Below are 15,486 nucleotides of genomic sequence, written 5' to 3' on the forward strand. Positions count from 1 at the left end.
CTCACTAACCCCCCCGCCAGTCTGGTTGCCCCATGCAGCCTGCTTGTTCAGTCGTTTGGTCGTCCCTCACTAACCACCCCCCCTCCGCCCCCCGCCGGCCTGGTCACCCCATGCAGCCTGCTTGTTCAGTTGTTTGGTCATCCCTCACTAACCCCCCTGCTGGCCTGGTCGTAGGCAGCCAGATTGTGAGGGCATGATGGTCAATTTGCATATTACCTCTTTATTATATAGGATAGTGCTGTTCTATCCTATATACTAAAAGCCTAATATGCTAAGTGTCTGGTCATCCGGTCGGCCATTCAATCAATCAAAGCGTAATATGTTAATGATATGCTAAGGCCATTCAACCGCTTGCTATGACGTGCACTGACCACCAGGTGGCAGATGCTCTGACGGGTAAATTAGCTTGCTGCTGGGTCTGGCCAATTGGGACTGAGCGAGATGGGCCGGACACACCCTGGAGACCTCCCACGGTCCCTCCCTGGCTGGCCAACTTCCCATGTCCCTCCCAAGCCCTGATCATGCACCACTGGGGTCCCTCGGCCTGGCCCTCTCACAATCCGGGCTGAGGGACCCCTCCTGAGTTCATGAATTTCGTAATCCTGGCCTCTAGTACTGTATAATTAGTAAATATTTGTGATACCTAAAATTGACTATAAATTTTTTATGAAATACATCATTTTTGTGAAATTTAAAAAATAATCATAATTGAATAATTTTTTTAAAATATATTTTATTGGTTTTTTACAGAGAGGAAGGGAGAGGGAGAGAGAGAGAGTTAGAAACATTGATGAGAGAGAAGCATTGATCAGCCGCCTCATGCACAACCCCACCGGAGATATGCCCGCAGCCAAGGCACACGCCCCTGACCGGAATTGAACCCGGAACCCCCCAGTCCGTGGGCCAACGCTCTATCCACTGAGCCAAACCAGTCAGGGCTGAATAATTTTTTGAAGTTGCTGTCAGCTCTATGATTCTGTTGCAGAAAATATATTTATTATTGAGATAACTTCATAAATAGGTGAAATTATCAAAGTTTTCTAAATAATTTAAAATTAAAATATGGGATAAAATACATTAATAGAGTGATAACACGAAATAATAAATTATTAAGACTGGAATAATTTCCAACTCTGTATACTTAACGTTTTAAATACTGCATTCTATTAATAATAATGGTTTATAAAATGATTTATTACTCAGGGTATGTTCATTCAATTTACAGTTGGGCATGAGCCTGAACATTGGTCTGTCTATAGAAGATATCTTGAATTCTATGTACTTGAATCAAAACTAACAGAATTTCATGGTATGTTGTTCTTTTTGTATAAAACATTACATTTCAGCCTTAGCTTTCTTGGAAGTTGTTGAGCCAGATTAATTTTTTAATTTTAAGTAATAGTAACAAGGAAATGTAACAGTGACACCTATGTACATTTGATAATAGGGCATCCTGTTTTTATCTTAGTTCTGCTTGTTTATATTTTACTAATTTGTTGTTGTTATGTTATTTTTTTGTTAATCCTCACCTGAGGATATTTTTCCATTGATATTTAGAGAGAATGGAAGGGAGTGGGGGAGATAGAGGGAGAGAAACATCGATGTGAGAGAGACTCATCAATTGGTTGCCTCCTGCACGCAAGGGCCAGGGATTGAGCCTGCAACCAAGATACGTGCTCTTGACCAGAATTAAACACAGAACCCTTCAGTCCGTGGGCTATCCATTGAGCCTAACCAGCTACGGCTATTTTACAAATTTTTACAGTGCACATAAATTGCTTTTCAAATAATAATATTAAAATGTAAAATATAGCTGTTTTTAAATTATGTCTTAGAAAAGGTTCTCTTTCCAATTTGATTTTTGTTTAACTTGATGTGTGGATAATTTAAACCAGGCATTTCAGAGTTGTTCTTATTTTACCATTACCTTTCTTGGTAGACATGTTTACTGTGCATCATGGCAAATGTTTTTTGGTGTAAAGGATGATGCTCCAACCAACTGAACCACCCAGCCAGGGCCAAATATCTGGCAAATGTCTTAATTTAGCTTTTGTATTTAGACATGGAAACCAAACTTGTAGATGAATGCTTCTTTTGAGAATAGATCAACCAGAAAGGGGGAGCATTTTTCCTTTTTTGTTCTTCTCCCCTCCCAGTCTCTCCTATCTACCCACTTATATTAGTAAATAGCAGGGATATAATTATGAAGTATTTCCAATCATTTTGTATGCAGGTTGGTGGGTTTGATTTATGTATTCTGAATTCTTTTATTTTAGAAAAACTCTGTGTAATGTCCCCTGATCCAAAATCAGGTTGGTTCTAAATTGAGAAGGGCAGGGAACCTTCTTTACCCTATTATAAGAGCAAATCCCATGATAAAGAGATTATAGGAAGCTAAAAAAAAAATGCAGGGTTCCACTCCATACTTTTTGCCTACATTTTGATGTTGTACTTATCTTTAAATTATTTTCTCTTTGTCTCTGCCAATCTCATGCAATGCTGTCCTTGTCTTGTTCTTTCTCTGAGAACTTTTCCTTTGGTTTAGAGTTGAGAGAAGATCATTTATCTTCATACTTTAAAATCCAAGATTAATCAAAGTTGGATTCCCAGCAATATTTTTCCCTTTTGGTACTAAAATTTCCAAAGTCAGCCCTGTCTGAGGAAGTACATCCATGGTTTTTAAATTTTGTTTTTAACCTTATATGGCATTGGCAATATAATTTTTTTCCCATGAGAGAAAAGGTATTTCTTTAGTAAGATTTTGTCTAGTAAAATTCCACTGATTTCAAAATAATCTCATGATAATTTTTTGAATCTTTAAAAAAAAAAACTAATATAGAAGGTTAAATATATCTGTGTTGGTAAAAGAGTGGTGATATTTTGGATATCAGTAGACTCAAGTTCTTTGGTTTGAATTTCTATGCTCTCTGGTTTTGCCTTTTAAAGGATAATGACACATCTCTACAAGGCAGCATTGTGGATATTAATTTGTTGTAGTATATTATAAATTAGGTTTTTAAAGTAGTAGCAGAATATAGTAATAACTTTCATATTTATTAATGAAATAAATTTATTAATATTTCAGGCACATTTCCTGATGCCCAGCTTCCTTCCAAGAGAATCATTGGTCCCAAAAATTATGAGTTCTTAAAGTCAAAGAGAGAAGAATTTCAAGAATATTTACAGGTATAGCACCAACTTAATTTAGAACATTGCCTGCTAATTATAGCATTCTCTGATTTGTCTTTTTTTCTCTTGTATATATATGCTTTGCTTTACAAATACTCATCAATGTCGATTTATAAAATTCTTTTATTTAAATTTTTTATGTGAAGATGAATTATTGTCAAGAGTATATTTTGAAAAAATTTATAACTAATGAAATACCAGATATTTTCCTAAAGGAAAGAAAGTCTTATGTTAGGCTTAGTTTTGGTGTGGGAAGTTAAAGTAAAGAAGCAAAAACTTTGGTGTAAAAGATTAAATACATTCTAAGAATACAAAATAGTTTTTGTTATTTTTGTCTTATTCTTTGATTTTTTGTTCAGCACTTTCTGAACTTCAGAATCTTCCCTCCTGTTTATTCCTTAATTCTTTTCCTTTTTAAATTTGAAGGTGTTTTTCCAGTTTCTTGGGATATCTTGACTCTACTATTTACCACTTGGAAGTGAATTCTATTTTTCTCAGTGTGTAATCATTGTGTTATGTAAACAATGCAATTGGTATATTTTTTTTCATTATTGGTACATTCAGCTTAAAAGTTACTTGCTTGAGACTTCTCTAAAATTAATAACCATCTTTCTTTAATCAAGTGCATAATACCAGAGTGGATATTTCTGTTTTATTTTTTTAAAACAGCTTTCTTATTTGGACATGCAATTTTGTAGTTTTTATTAAGTGTTAACTCAGTTAAATTTGGTTACCTTATAGCCAAAAATAAGTACTTGATAAAATAAAAATATTCAACAGTATAAAGAGGTATTTAAATTTTATTTTCTGTATTTGAACTGTTGAATACTTTAACTCAGAAAGCATTTTTTATATAATTCTTTTGGTGGTATAACAATTGAAATATGAATTAACTATTTACTACAAGGATATCTGAACACAACACATAGTGTTAACCTGTGTCTTTACTGATATCATTAACTCATTATTGAACCAATTACTTCTTTCTAAGAACTCTAGAGTACCTCATTCTAGAAGAAATATTTTCTGGTAATATGGAGTTAAAAGTTACATTATTGGTACTTTATCTAATACAAGGTGGGGTAAAAGTAGGTTTACAGTTCTATGGAAAATGATACAATAATTAATAAATAATAATACAAGAATAAACTGTTTTGTGTACTTACAACTGTACACCTACTTTTGCCCGACCCTGTAGATTTGTGCTCATTAAGTTTTGTGACTCTTTTGTAGTTACAAAACTGAATATTAGGCAAGATTGGGTTAGTTTTGGCTTTAAAGTTTTGGCTATATTCTTACAAGTCAGTATGTCTTGTAAGAATATAGTGTTACAAGAAGACTAGACAACAGATTTTCCAAGTTATTTCACATTTCTACATTTAGTTTTTGCTAACTTCTTTATGCCAACTTCTTTTAATTATCAAGATAGTTGTATGATATTGTAATAATTGTGTTATAGTTGAAAAACTGAGAAATAATATTAGCTAATGTTTAATTTTCCTTCCTGTGTATCAGGTAGGTTCTAAATGCTTTATATAACAACATTATAAAGTAGGTAGTGTTATTTTTCATTTTATGCATGCAGTAACTGACTCTTAGGCAATTTAGGAACTTTTCTAGGGACACCAAGTTAACACATAGAAGAATCAGAATTAAAACCCATTCATGTCTGACTGTAGGTTGAGGGCTTATCTGCTATATGATACTGTTCTTTCTATAAATATAGTTTTACTATTATTTTTAATATATTTTTATTGATTTCAGAGAGGAAGGGAGAGAAAGAGCTAGAAATATCCATGATGAGAGAGAATCCTGGATTGGCCCCCTCCTGGCCCCCCCCCTACTGGGGATTGGGCCTGCCAACCCAGGCATGTGCCCTGACTGGGAATCGAACCTGTGACTTCCTGGTTCATAGGTTGATGCTGAACCACCGAGCCATGCCAGCCGGGCTCTAGTTTTATTATTATTCTGAATATTAAATAGCTTTTGAGGATTTAAAATTGCTTTCTTGGTTTAAAATAGTTTTGATTATCCTTCTAGATATTTAAACTTTTTTCTTATTTTGTTCATTCAAGAAACTTCTGCAGCATCCAGAGCTGAGCAATAGTCAACTTCTGGCAGATTTCCTCTCCCCCAATGGTGGAGAAACACAATTTCTTGATAAGATACTACCAGATGTAAATCTTGGTAAGTTGAAGTAGAGAATCATATATAAGAGGATAAACATAAAATAATCAGCATTTTCAGATTAATTTAGAAAAAGGGTTTATGTAATGAAGGACTTCTTATACACTGTTAGTAGGAATATAAATTGGAAACCACTTGAAAAAAGTTAAATGATAAAACTAAATGACCCAGCAGTTCCTCTCTGTGATATATACTCATCTACATATTATATATATATATATAAGCCTAATATGCAAATTGTCCCTGTGATTGCTCGCTATGATGTGTGCTGACCACCAGGGTGCAGTGCGGAATGAAGGAAGGCCCCAACCGGCAGCCAGCAGGGACCCTACCCGTGCATGAATTTTGTGCACTGGGCTTCTAGAGGACTTAAACGTAAAAAGGGGAAACCATAAAAATCTTAGAAGAATCCATAGGCAGCAAAATATCAGACATATGTCGTAGCACTATCTTTACTGATATATAAGAGGATAAACATAAAATAATCAGCATTTTCAGATTAATTTAGAAAAAGGGTTTATGTAATGAAGGACTTCTTATACACTGTTAGTAGGAATATAAATTGGAAACCACTTGAAAAAAGTTAAATGATAAAACTAAATGACCCAGCAGTTCCTCTCTGTGATATATACTCATCTACATATTATATATATAAAAGCCTAATATGCAAATTGTCCCTGTGATTGCTCGCTATGATGTGTGCTGACCACCAGGGTGCAGTGCGGAATGAAGGAAGGCCCCAACCGGCAGCCAAAAGGCCCTGATCGGCCCTGATCGGCAGCCAGGCCTAGGGACCCTATCTGTGCACCTGGCCTCTAGTATATTCATATTTAAGAATGTTCATAGCAGCATTGTTTATAATAGCCCAAAATGGAAGTAATACAAATGTTCATCAGCAATAGAATGGACAGATAAATTATGGTAGATTCATAAAAGGAATACCTATAGCAATGAATACCTATAGCATGTAGCTTGCAGCAGTGTCGATAATCTTAAAAACATATTGAATTAAAGAAGCAAGGCACAAAATAATATATATAGCATGATTTCTTTTATATAAAGTTAAATATAAACCAAGCTAATATAATCTGGAAAAGTTTAAATAAAATTGTTAAAGATACTAATGGAAGAAAAGAAGTATTTCTCAATATATTTTACATAATGCAATCTTAAGTCTATATAGACCTAAAGGAATTAAATTACAAGTAGGCATTTAGCTTTTATCTGTATTTCTATCTCTCCAAATGAATATATTTAGTTGAGCCAACATATTTAGTATGTGTGTGTGTTTGAGGTTTCTTCTTATCAGGGGAAATAGTAGAGGGGATAGAATTGGGTAGACCTGGTTACTGAAGGTTTGACTGAAGGAGAAGAAATATTCAAAGCGAAACCAGGTTTCTATTTAAACAACTGGATGAATGCTGTTACTTGCTGATACAGGGAATAAATTAAGAGCAGTTCTGAACTTGCTGAGTTTATAGAATTTAATTGATGTTTTATAAGGCAGGAGAGGCCAAGAGATAGGCAAGGAGTAGATTTGAATGTTATTTAAAATAAGATTGAGCAAATCATTTGGCTCAAGAAGAGCATGTACTAGAGAGAAAAGCATAGAATGAAGCCCTGTAATTTAATGACATTTGGAAATTCTAAGAGGGAGGAGTGGCTTATGGGGGTACCAAAGAGAAATAGCCTGATTGGATGGTTGGGTGGTTTGCATGTCATAAAACAATTTCAATTTTTAATTTCTATTATTATCGCTCTCCCTATTGCCATAAGTCTACTTTTTTCTAAATTGAACTGAAAGAAATTTAAGTGCTATTTATCAACTTTGACTTATTTTTACAGTCATTTCTAAATGCTTGAGAAAATCTTAAGAAATTTGATATTTTATAACAAGGGAACCTAGAGATAAAATCAAGAAGAAATTTTGGTTAAACAGGATTAGAGTGTACTTAATTGAAAATGTTGAATATAGGCTACTCAAATAGCCAATTTAAATGTAGCAATTTTAAAACTTTTTTCTTTTGACGAACTTTTGTATACTTTTATATACCTTTATATATTCACCATTGTTTAAAATCTTTTGAAAAACATTTAAAAAAATATATTTTATTGATTTTTTTTTACAGAGAGGAAGGGAGAGAGATAGAGAGCTAGAAACATTGATGAGAGAGTAACATCGATCAGCTGCCTCCTGCACACCCCTGACTGGGGATGTGCCCGCAACCAAGATACATGCCTGGACTGGAATCGAACCTGGGACCCTTCAGTCCGCAGGCCTACGCTCTATCTACTGAGCCAAACCGGTTAGGGATGAAAACCTTTTTTATGGAAAATTTAATATATACACAAAAGTAGAGAAATTTGAATGAACTCTCTACTTTATTTCAACAGTTATCGACACTTTGCTTGTTCTGTCTCTTTCTCCACCCCCAACCCCAATTGGATTATTTTACAATAAATTCCAAATGTTGTATCTATAAATAGTTAAGTATACCATAGTTATTGTAGATTTCTGTTAAGTGTGAAGTGGGCAATTATACATATTTCTTACTATTTTACTTTTTACTTGGCAGGTGAGTATTTAAAATTACCTAGTGAAGTATTCATATAAACAATTACAATGTATATTATCCCTTCATAAAATTAATATTTTACTTTTAATTGCAGGGAAAATTATAAAATCTGTTCCTGGAAAACTAATGAAAGAGGTAAATAACTAATTTATGTGTATTCTATAATATAGTTAAAAGCATATTTAAATATTAATACATCTTAATGGGCTGTGTGATATTGAAAATCATAATCTTAATTTTTGATTTTCATACTGCGATCTCTGTCTTACCACAGAAAGGTCAGCATTTGGAACCTTTCATCATGAATTTCATTAATTCCTGTGAATCTCCAAAGCCTAAGCCATGTAAACCAGAACTGACCATTCTCAGCCCTACTTCAGAAAACAACAAGAAGGTATGAACATTACCTTAAAGAGCCATAAGTCTGAAGTTGTCTTACTTAAGATGACTTTTCTATTATAGGGAGAATCCTGTGTTAATGAAATGGATAGGACTTTTAATTTTTTCATATGGAGATCAGTTATACAGTGTAAGGAGGGTATTATGAATAGTTGCTTGGTTATTTCTTTAACAGGTTAAATATTTCTTTATTTGCAGACTTCTACCATTACTATATTTGGGGGATTTTTTTTTTATACTCATCCGAGGATATTTTTTCCATTGACTTTTAGAGAGAGTGTGGAAGGGAGGGAGGATAGGGGAGGAGAGAGAGAGAGAGAGAGAGAGAGAGAGTGTGTGGAAGGGAGGGAGGGTAGGGGAGGAGAGAGAAAGAGAGAGAGAGAGAGAGAGAGAGAGAGAGAGAGAGGAGAGAGAGGAGAGAGGAGAGAGAAACATCGCTGTGAGAGAGACACATCGACTGGTTGCCTCACACACACACCTCTACTGGGGCTGGGGAATGAACCTGCAACTGAGGTACGTGCCCTTGACAGGGAATTGAACCCATGACTCTTTGGTCCAAGAGCTGATGCTCTAACCACTGAGAAAACCAGCCAGGGCTGGGCGATTTTTTTAAAAGTGGTTTTCTGAGGTTATAAATCACCAACTTCCAATAATCAAGAAGTTACTTGCTAGAATGTATTTATGTTTATTTGATGGTATTACTAATGTTAATAGTTTATAAAGTATCTTATCTATTCATTAAACAAATATTTTATTGTGTGCTTACTATTGAGTGTTAGGCACTGGGAATATATATTCCCTATCTGTAAGTAGCTCAGTTTAGTATCAGAGTAGGGCCCAGCCTCGGGACCATCTTCTCTCCCAAAACACCTTCATTTTTGTTGTTACTATAACTTTATTGTTGGTAAACAGAAATAGAGTTGATTTTTGTGTATTGATTTTTAATTCAGTAATTTTGCAAGACTTGTATTAAGTTTAGTAATATATTTATGAATGCTTTTAGATTTACAGACTTATCTGCAAATGATGGCAGGTTTTATTTCAATTATGGCTAGGATCTGCTATATAAAGGAAGTGATTTCAGTGTTTCACCATGAAATAGTACATTTTTCATAGATATCCTTTATGGGGTTTAGGAAGTTTACATTTTTGTTTATCCTATCCTTGTCAGGTTTTGGTATTGAGTTAGATTAACCTTTTTCTTTTAGCTGGTAGAATTATTAGAATTATTAGTTTTTTAAATAATTGATAGAATTTGTTGGTAAAGTCATCTAGACCTTGAGTTTTGTTCGTAGGAACATTTTTTTTTTACAACTAGATTTAATTTTGTTAATGATTATAATCTCTAGGTTTATTATTTTATGAATTAATTTTTGATAGGTTATATTTTTCAGCGAATTTTTCATTTTATCTAAAGTTGAAAATCTTTTGGCCTAAAGTTGTCAATAATATTCTTTTTATTTTCTCTGACATCATGAGTTATGTCCCCTTTTATTTGTGTCTTCTTTTTCTTATCTTTTTTCATCAGTCTTGCCAAAGGTTTTGTCCTTTGGCATTATTGATCTTTTCTGTCTAACTTTTTTTAGTTCCTTAATATCTGCTATTTTATTATTATTGAGAATAGATACTTTTTACATAGTTTAAGGGTAAGTAGGGTTAAGATTTAGTTGAATTCCCTCATTCATAATTCTTCGTATCTTGTTTTTTTTCACATTAATCAAAGTCTTATCTCTTTATTATTTCAACTTTTACTTTAGCTTTTCAATGACCTGTTTAAGAATAATGCAAACCGTGCTGAGAATACAGAAAGAAAGCAAAATAAGAATTATTTTATGGAGATGATGACTGTAGAAGGAGTTTATGATTACCTGATGTACGTAGGTAAGACGGATGTGGTTACTATTAAAATCTGTTTTTCATTCATGATTTATATTTCTTATGTGATGCAAATTAATGCTCTTAAGTATTGCCCTGTTATAATATTTTTAAAAATTGAAATTACTTTCTTTTAAGAATTCAATACAATTGGCCTTGGACATATTGAAGTTTACTAGTGTTAACAAATAAAATATTGACCATTTGTGTTTTTTATATCGGAAAATGTTAAAATATATATATATCTTAAATGAAATATTCCATGTGATCCTTTCAGGACGAGTGGTTTTCCAAGTTCCTGACTGGCTTCATCATCTCTTAATGGGAACTCGAATCCTCTTTAAAAACACCCTGGAAATGTATACTGACTACTATATTCACTGTAAACTACAACAGTTATTTCAGGAGCACCGTTTGGTCTCACTTATAACACTTCTCAGAGGTTTGTATTTTCTCATGTTTGTTTTATGTTTTGTGTGCTCTTAATGATTTCAATCAGATCTAAAAGTGTGAGAAGTCTTGTTTTTATTTGGTTTATTAGTTTCTCTACTATGAGGAAATAAATACTTTGTGTAAGATAAGTGAAAATTCCAGCAAATATTTATTTTTCTCTTTTTAGATGCTGTATTCTGTGAAAACACTGAACCTCGCTCTCTCCAAGACAAGCAAAAACGAGCAAAACAGACTTTCGACGAAATGATGAATTACATTCCAGGTGTAATATTTAAGAAGTAGTTTAATATAGATAAACACCACTTTGAGGTGAAATGTATAGTAATTATTTAAAGCTAATTTTTACTCTGAGTTTTCATTTTAGAAATAGTTCTAAGGGCCAATTAAAATTCATTCATTCGTTAAATAAAATTTGGTTTTATGATGATAGCACTAAGAACTTTAAGACAAGGCTATTTCCATGCACACAAATAGACAGATTCTTTTGGTAATATCTTATAATCAGAGTAGTTAGTGGGACAGTTGGAGTCCTGCTGTCCACTCTACCATGAGAAGAGCTATGCTAGTGTGTATGACTAAAAAATCAAAATTCATTCCAAATTTATTGAACACCTTACATGTGCCAGACACTGTGCAGAATGAAAGGGATAAAAAAATATACTTGGATAGCTCAAGTCTAGCAGGAAGACAGACATGCAGTCAAAACATACATGTGAATAGAGTCATGTGTCTCAAAGGGAAAGGATGATCACCTCTCCCGTAAAGGAGGTAGGCTCAGGCCACCAAGTAAGTGAATGGTAGTCACCTCTTACTGAGATGGGAAATACAAGGAAAAAATGTCAAGGGGTCAAAGCAGAGGATACTTGGTTTAGGACATTTTAAGTGTGAAGTGCCTGTACATTATTCAGGAGGAAATGGCTAGCAGTAAGCATTTAGCTGTCCAAGTTTGGGAATTAGAGGAATGATGGTACTAGGACAGAGACATGGGAGTCACGTGTGAGGGATAATAATACCCTGGAAGAAAATATAGAGAAGGAATTCAAGAGGGCTTAGGACTGTACCTTACAGAATTCTCATCATTGAAAAATTAGTCCCAGAATAGTAGTTCTGCTACTCTGTGTGAGGACAATTAAGTTAAATCCCTGGTCTGAATGTAAAAGTGAACAAAAGCTATTTTTGAGTAAATCTTCTGTAGGTAAATGATGAAATAATTTATTACCTGTTTCATAATATGATATAGCATTCATGGTTTTAACAGTGTTAGTTTTGCTATTCAGGAACAACATGGAAAGCCAATGAATGTAATAATTTGTTATTTTGCTGAGGCATAATTGAATCACATCTACTTGAAGACTTTCATTTGGGAAGGAGTAATTTAGCTAGTGAGTAAGCTTAGCATGTTATTCTGTTGCCTTTTACTCCTCATTTCTTAGTGACTCCTGAAGGATCTGAAAGGATAATTTTTGTCTGTTATGCTCCATGCATATTAACTGGGAAATTCTATGTAGTATTGGTGAATTAGAGGATTTAAAAAGATCCATATTGGGTTACTTACATAGCTTAAAAATATCAAGGATCTGCTATGCATCTTGTAAATTAAATTTGGCCTTTGCCTCTTAGGGTTAGATTTACCTCATAGAAACAAACCTAAATGGAGAATTTTCTATGAGCAGCATTAAGAGTTCCATGATGATTGGGGGGAAGGGACAAATATGTGAGCAACTTGTTTACTTATGAATGATTTTCTTTTCCTGTTTGGGGGAAAACATTCAGCAGAGATTTTAATAAGGACTGACTTTTTGGGTAACAAGTGATACATGACACTTTCTAGATCCTAAATTAGTGTTTAAACATTTCCTAAAAGGATTGTTCTGTGAGACAGTTAATAGTAATTATGCAAATAGTACAGAAACAAAATGGTCATATTCATTTAGGAAAGTCTATGTTAAAAATTAAATTAAACATTTTTGATATTAAGATATTCAAATATGAAAATATATATTAAAAGTAGGGGCCATCCTCTTCCTACTCTCCAGAAATAGCTGTGTGCACCAGTTGGTGTTAATTCTCACAGACATTTTTCTGTGCATTTCTATATATATATGTACAAATGTATAGACATAATTTTAGGATTTTATTTTGTTTTCCCTGAATGGAATAATACAATATGTATTATTTTCAAACTTTTATCCCTTAATAGTATAGACAGATTTCTTTACTGTGACATTCCATATGCTTGCAATATGCTTTGTGCATTATGACTCTCCAAAAAGAGGATCCTGATACTTCATTTCTCAACCTGACCACAGAACCCTTGCAGAAACCCTGGTTTAGAAAATTCTGATTTAGTGTTTGCATAATATCCGGGAAACAGGGTGGAGATTTTCTTTTATGAACTAGTTAATGATGAGTCACTTTATAATATAAAATTGCTTTCTTGTTTAGATGTGATTGTCAAGTGTATTGGTGAAGAAGCCAAGTATGAAAGCATCAGGCTTCTATTTGATGGCTTACAGCAGCCAGTTCTCAACAAGCAGGTAAAATTCATTAAAGCAGGTTGACTAGAGTTGGCTGGGTTTGGTGAATGGTACAGTAGGGGGCCTGGTATATTATTAACTGTGAAGTGACACTATATTAAATCAAGGCAGCATAATTCAAACATTCAAATAGAAAAAAGTGTGTTTTGTTTGTGCTACACTTGTTAGGTAATTACTGTTTTTATTTAGCATGATTTGTTTTGATTTAAAACAAACATTCATTGTAGAAAAATTGGGATATACAGAAATTTCATGAAATAAAGTAAAAATTTAAAAATTGAGAATTTCATCTTTCAGATAACATAATTTCTTTAAAATTTCAGATAAAATTTCTTTAAAATTTTTGTTACATATAAAATATCTAACATAAAATGAGTTATGAGGCATAATAATAAACTGTCCACATGTGAACACATGAGTATCTAACAATGGACTTAAGAATAGAGCATTATCGTCCTAGCCAGTTTGGCTCAGCAGATAGAACATTGGCCTGCAGACTGAAGGGTCCCGGGTTCGATTTTGGTCAAGGGCACATGCCCAGGTTGTGGGCTTGATCCCCAGTAGGGAGTGTGCAGGAGGCAGCCGGTCAGTGCTTCTCATCATTGATATTTCTATCTCTCTCCCTCTCACTTTCTTTCTGAAATCAATAAAAATATATTTAAACAAAATAGAGCATTATTGATACTATTGAAGCTACTTTTGTGCTTGTTTTATATTGTCATTTCTATTCCCTGCCTTCCCATTTAGAAGTAACCACAGCCCTGAATTTTGTGTTTCTCAATTTTTATGTGTTGGTCTAATGCCTTAAAAAAATTTTTTTTTGGTGCTTTAGCTGACTTATGTTTTACTGGACATTGTGATACAAGAACTGTTTCCAGAGCTCAATAAGGTAACTAAAAATCAGCAATTGTATTCTTTGCTATTAATCATATGCTCTGACATTTATTTTAATAGGGCCATAAAAATTAAGAAAATCCTTGACTATGATCCTTTTAAATATGAACAACCTTAACAAATGGATCTTTGTATTTTCTTTATTCAGTGTGCTTAAATATAGAATGGATTTTGGTGGCAGGAACTGAATAGCCTTTGCCTTAACTTCATTCCGTCCTAATTAAAAGCAGAAAGGGACACTATACCCTGTAGTCTTTCCAGAGGAAGGTGTGAGGTTAAGTCCCAACACTAGAATGGCCAAGTTCTCCAGGCTGTCATCAGCAACATTGAATGCTGTGTAAGTCAGACTTGAGTATTTTTGAAGCAGCTGAATTTTAAAAAAGGATGGTAATTATTATCATTATATTGACTCTTGAGGATTTGGAGGTTAGAGCAAAGATTTAAGTTATTATTTTTTACTGTTTATATTTTTCTGACTAACCCCTTTGGTCAGATGAAATAATTGCTCTTCAAGGGTTTGGTATAGCATTGAAATACCAGTTTCATAGAGTAGAAGAATTCAGATTTGAACTATTTACCTATTAGCTTTCATTATAGTAATATTATATGTATATTAAAACAGGGTAGCAGTTATGGACATTTTATATTCAATTTACATGGAAATGAGTACAGAAAACCTTCAACTCTTTGTTTGAAATTTTATAAGGTCTGTCCCCATACCTTGCCATTTTTCTCATCCCTAAAACATAAGGCATATACCAGCTAATTTCTTTGTTATATCTATATTTATAAAAGCCTAAGCAACCGTTTGACTGGTAGCTATGATGCGCACTGACCACCAGGGGTCAGATGCTCAATGCACAAGCATGGAAACCTGGAACAGACTGATGAATCTCAGAGGGAAGCAGGGAGGGGGAAGGGTGGTAAGAGATTAACCAAAGATCTTACATGCATATTAGAGGCCCGGTGCATGGATTCCTGCACTGGTGGGGTCCCTTGGCCTGGCCTGCAGGGACTGGGCTGAAACCATCAGTCCGACATCACCTGAGGGGTCCTGGATTGTGAGATGGCAATATTTGTGTCTTAGGTACACTGGAATTGTGGAACTGTTAGGCAGTTCATAAATGAACCTTATTGTCTTTTATTAAATGGACTTATTTTTTCTTTAGGTACAAAAGGAAGTTACCTCTGTGACGTCCTGGATGTAAACATTTGGATTTGGGATAGAATAACCAGTTAAAATTTCTGCTGTGCTAATGTAGTAGAAATATACTGTTTTTTCTTTTACTTTTGTATATTCTTGTATATATCATGTAATTCTGTCTCTGAGATTTTTTTGTTTTAATAAAGACTAACTTAATTATGATTAAAAGTGA

The 15,486-nt window shown here is 33.8% G+C and overlaps 1 protein-coding gene across 6 annotated transcripts in view; it reads left to right on the forward strand.

Annotated features, from left to right (window-relative positions):
- The window catches only part of SNX14 (sorting nexin 14), a 77,467-nt gene extending 61,981 nt beyond the window's left edge, over positions 1-15,486 (forward strand). For 5 of the 6 annotated variants that reach the window (XM_005861519.2, XM_014535861.1, XM_014535862.1 and 2 more), the window contains 11 exons: positions 1,226-1,309; positions 3,086-3,186; positions 5,265-5,376; positions 8,047-8,087; positions 8,227-8,346; positions 10,109-10,232; positions 10,504-10,668; positions 10,846-10,941; positions 13,125-13,216; positions 14,049-14,105; positions 15,280-15,486. In XM_005861519.2, the coding sequence (XP_005861581.1) occupies positions 1,226-1,309; positions 3,086-3,186; positions 5,265-5,376; positions 8,047-8,087; positions 8,227-8,346; positions 10,109-10,232; positions 10,504-10,668; positions 10,846-10,941; positions 13,125-13,216; positions 14,049-14,105; positions 15,280-15,318 (1,031 nt within the window). In that variant the 3' untranslated portion in view covers positions 15,319-15,486. Of the gene's footprint in view, positions 1-1,225; positions 1,310-3,085; positions 3,187-5,264; positions 5,377-8,046; positions 8,088-8,226; positions 8,347-10,108; positions 10,233-10,503; positions 10,669-10,845; positions 10,942-13,124; positions 13,217-14,048; positions 14,106-15,279 lie in introns of those variants that run through there. The other variant, XM_014535864.1, reaches the window with a different exon arrangement.

The sequence above is a fragment of the Myotis brandtii genome, unplaced genomic scaffold, assembly GCF_000412655.1.
Source record: "Myotis brandtii unplaced genomic scaffold, ASM41265v1 scaffold153, whole genome shotgun sequence".
In the NCBI taxonomy this organism is placed as follows: domain Eukaryota; kingdom Metazoa; phylum Chordata; class Mammalia; order Chiroptera; family Vespertilionidae; genus Myotis; species Myotis brandtii.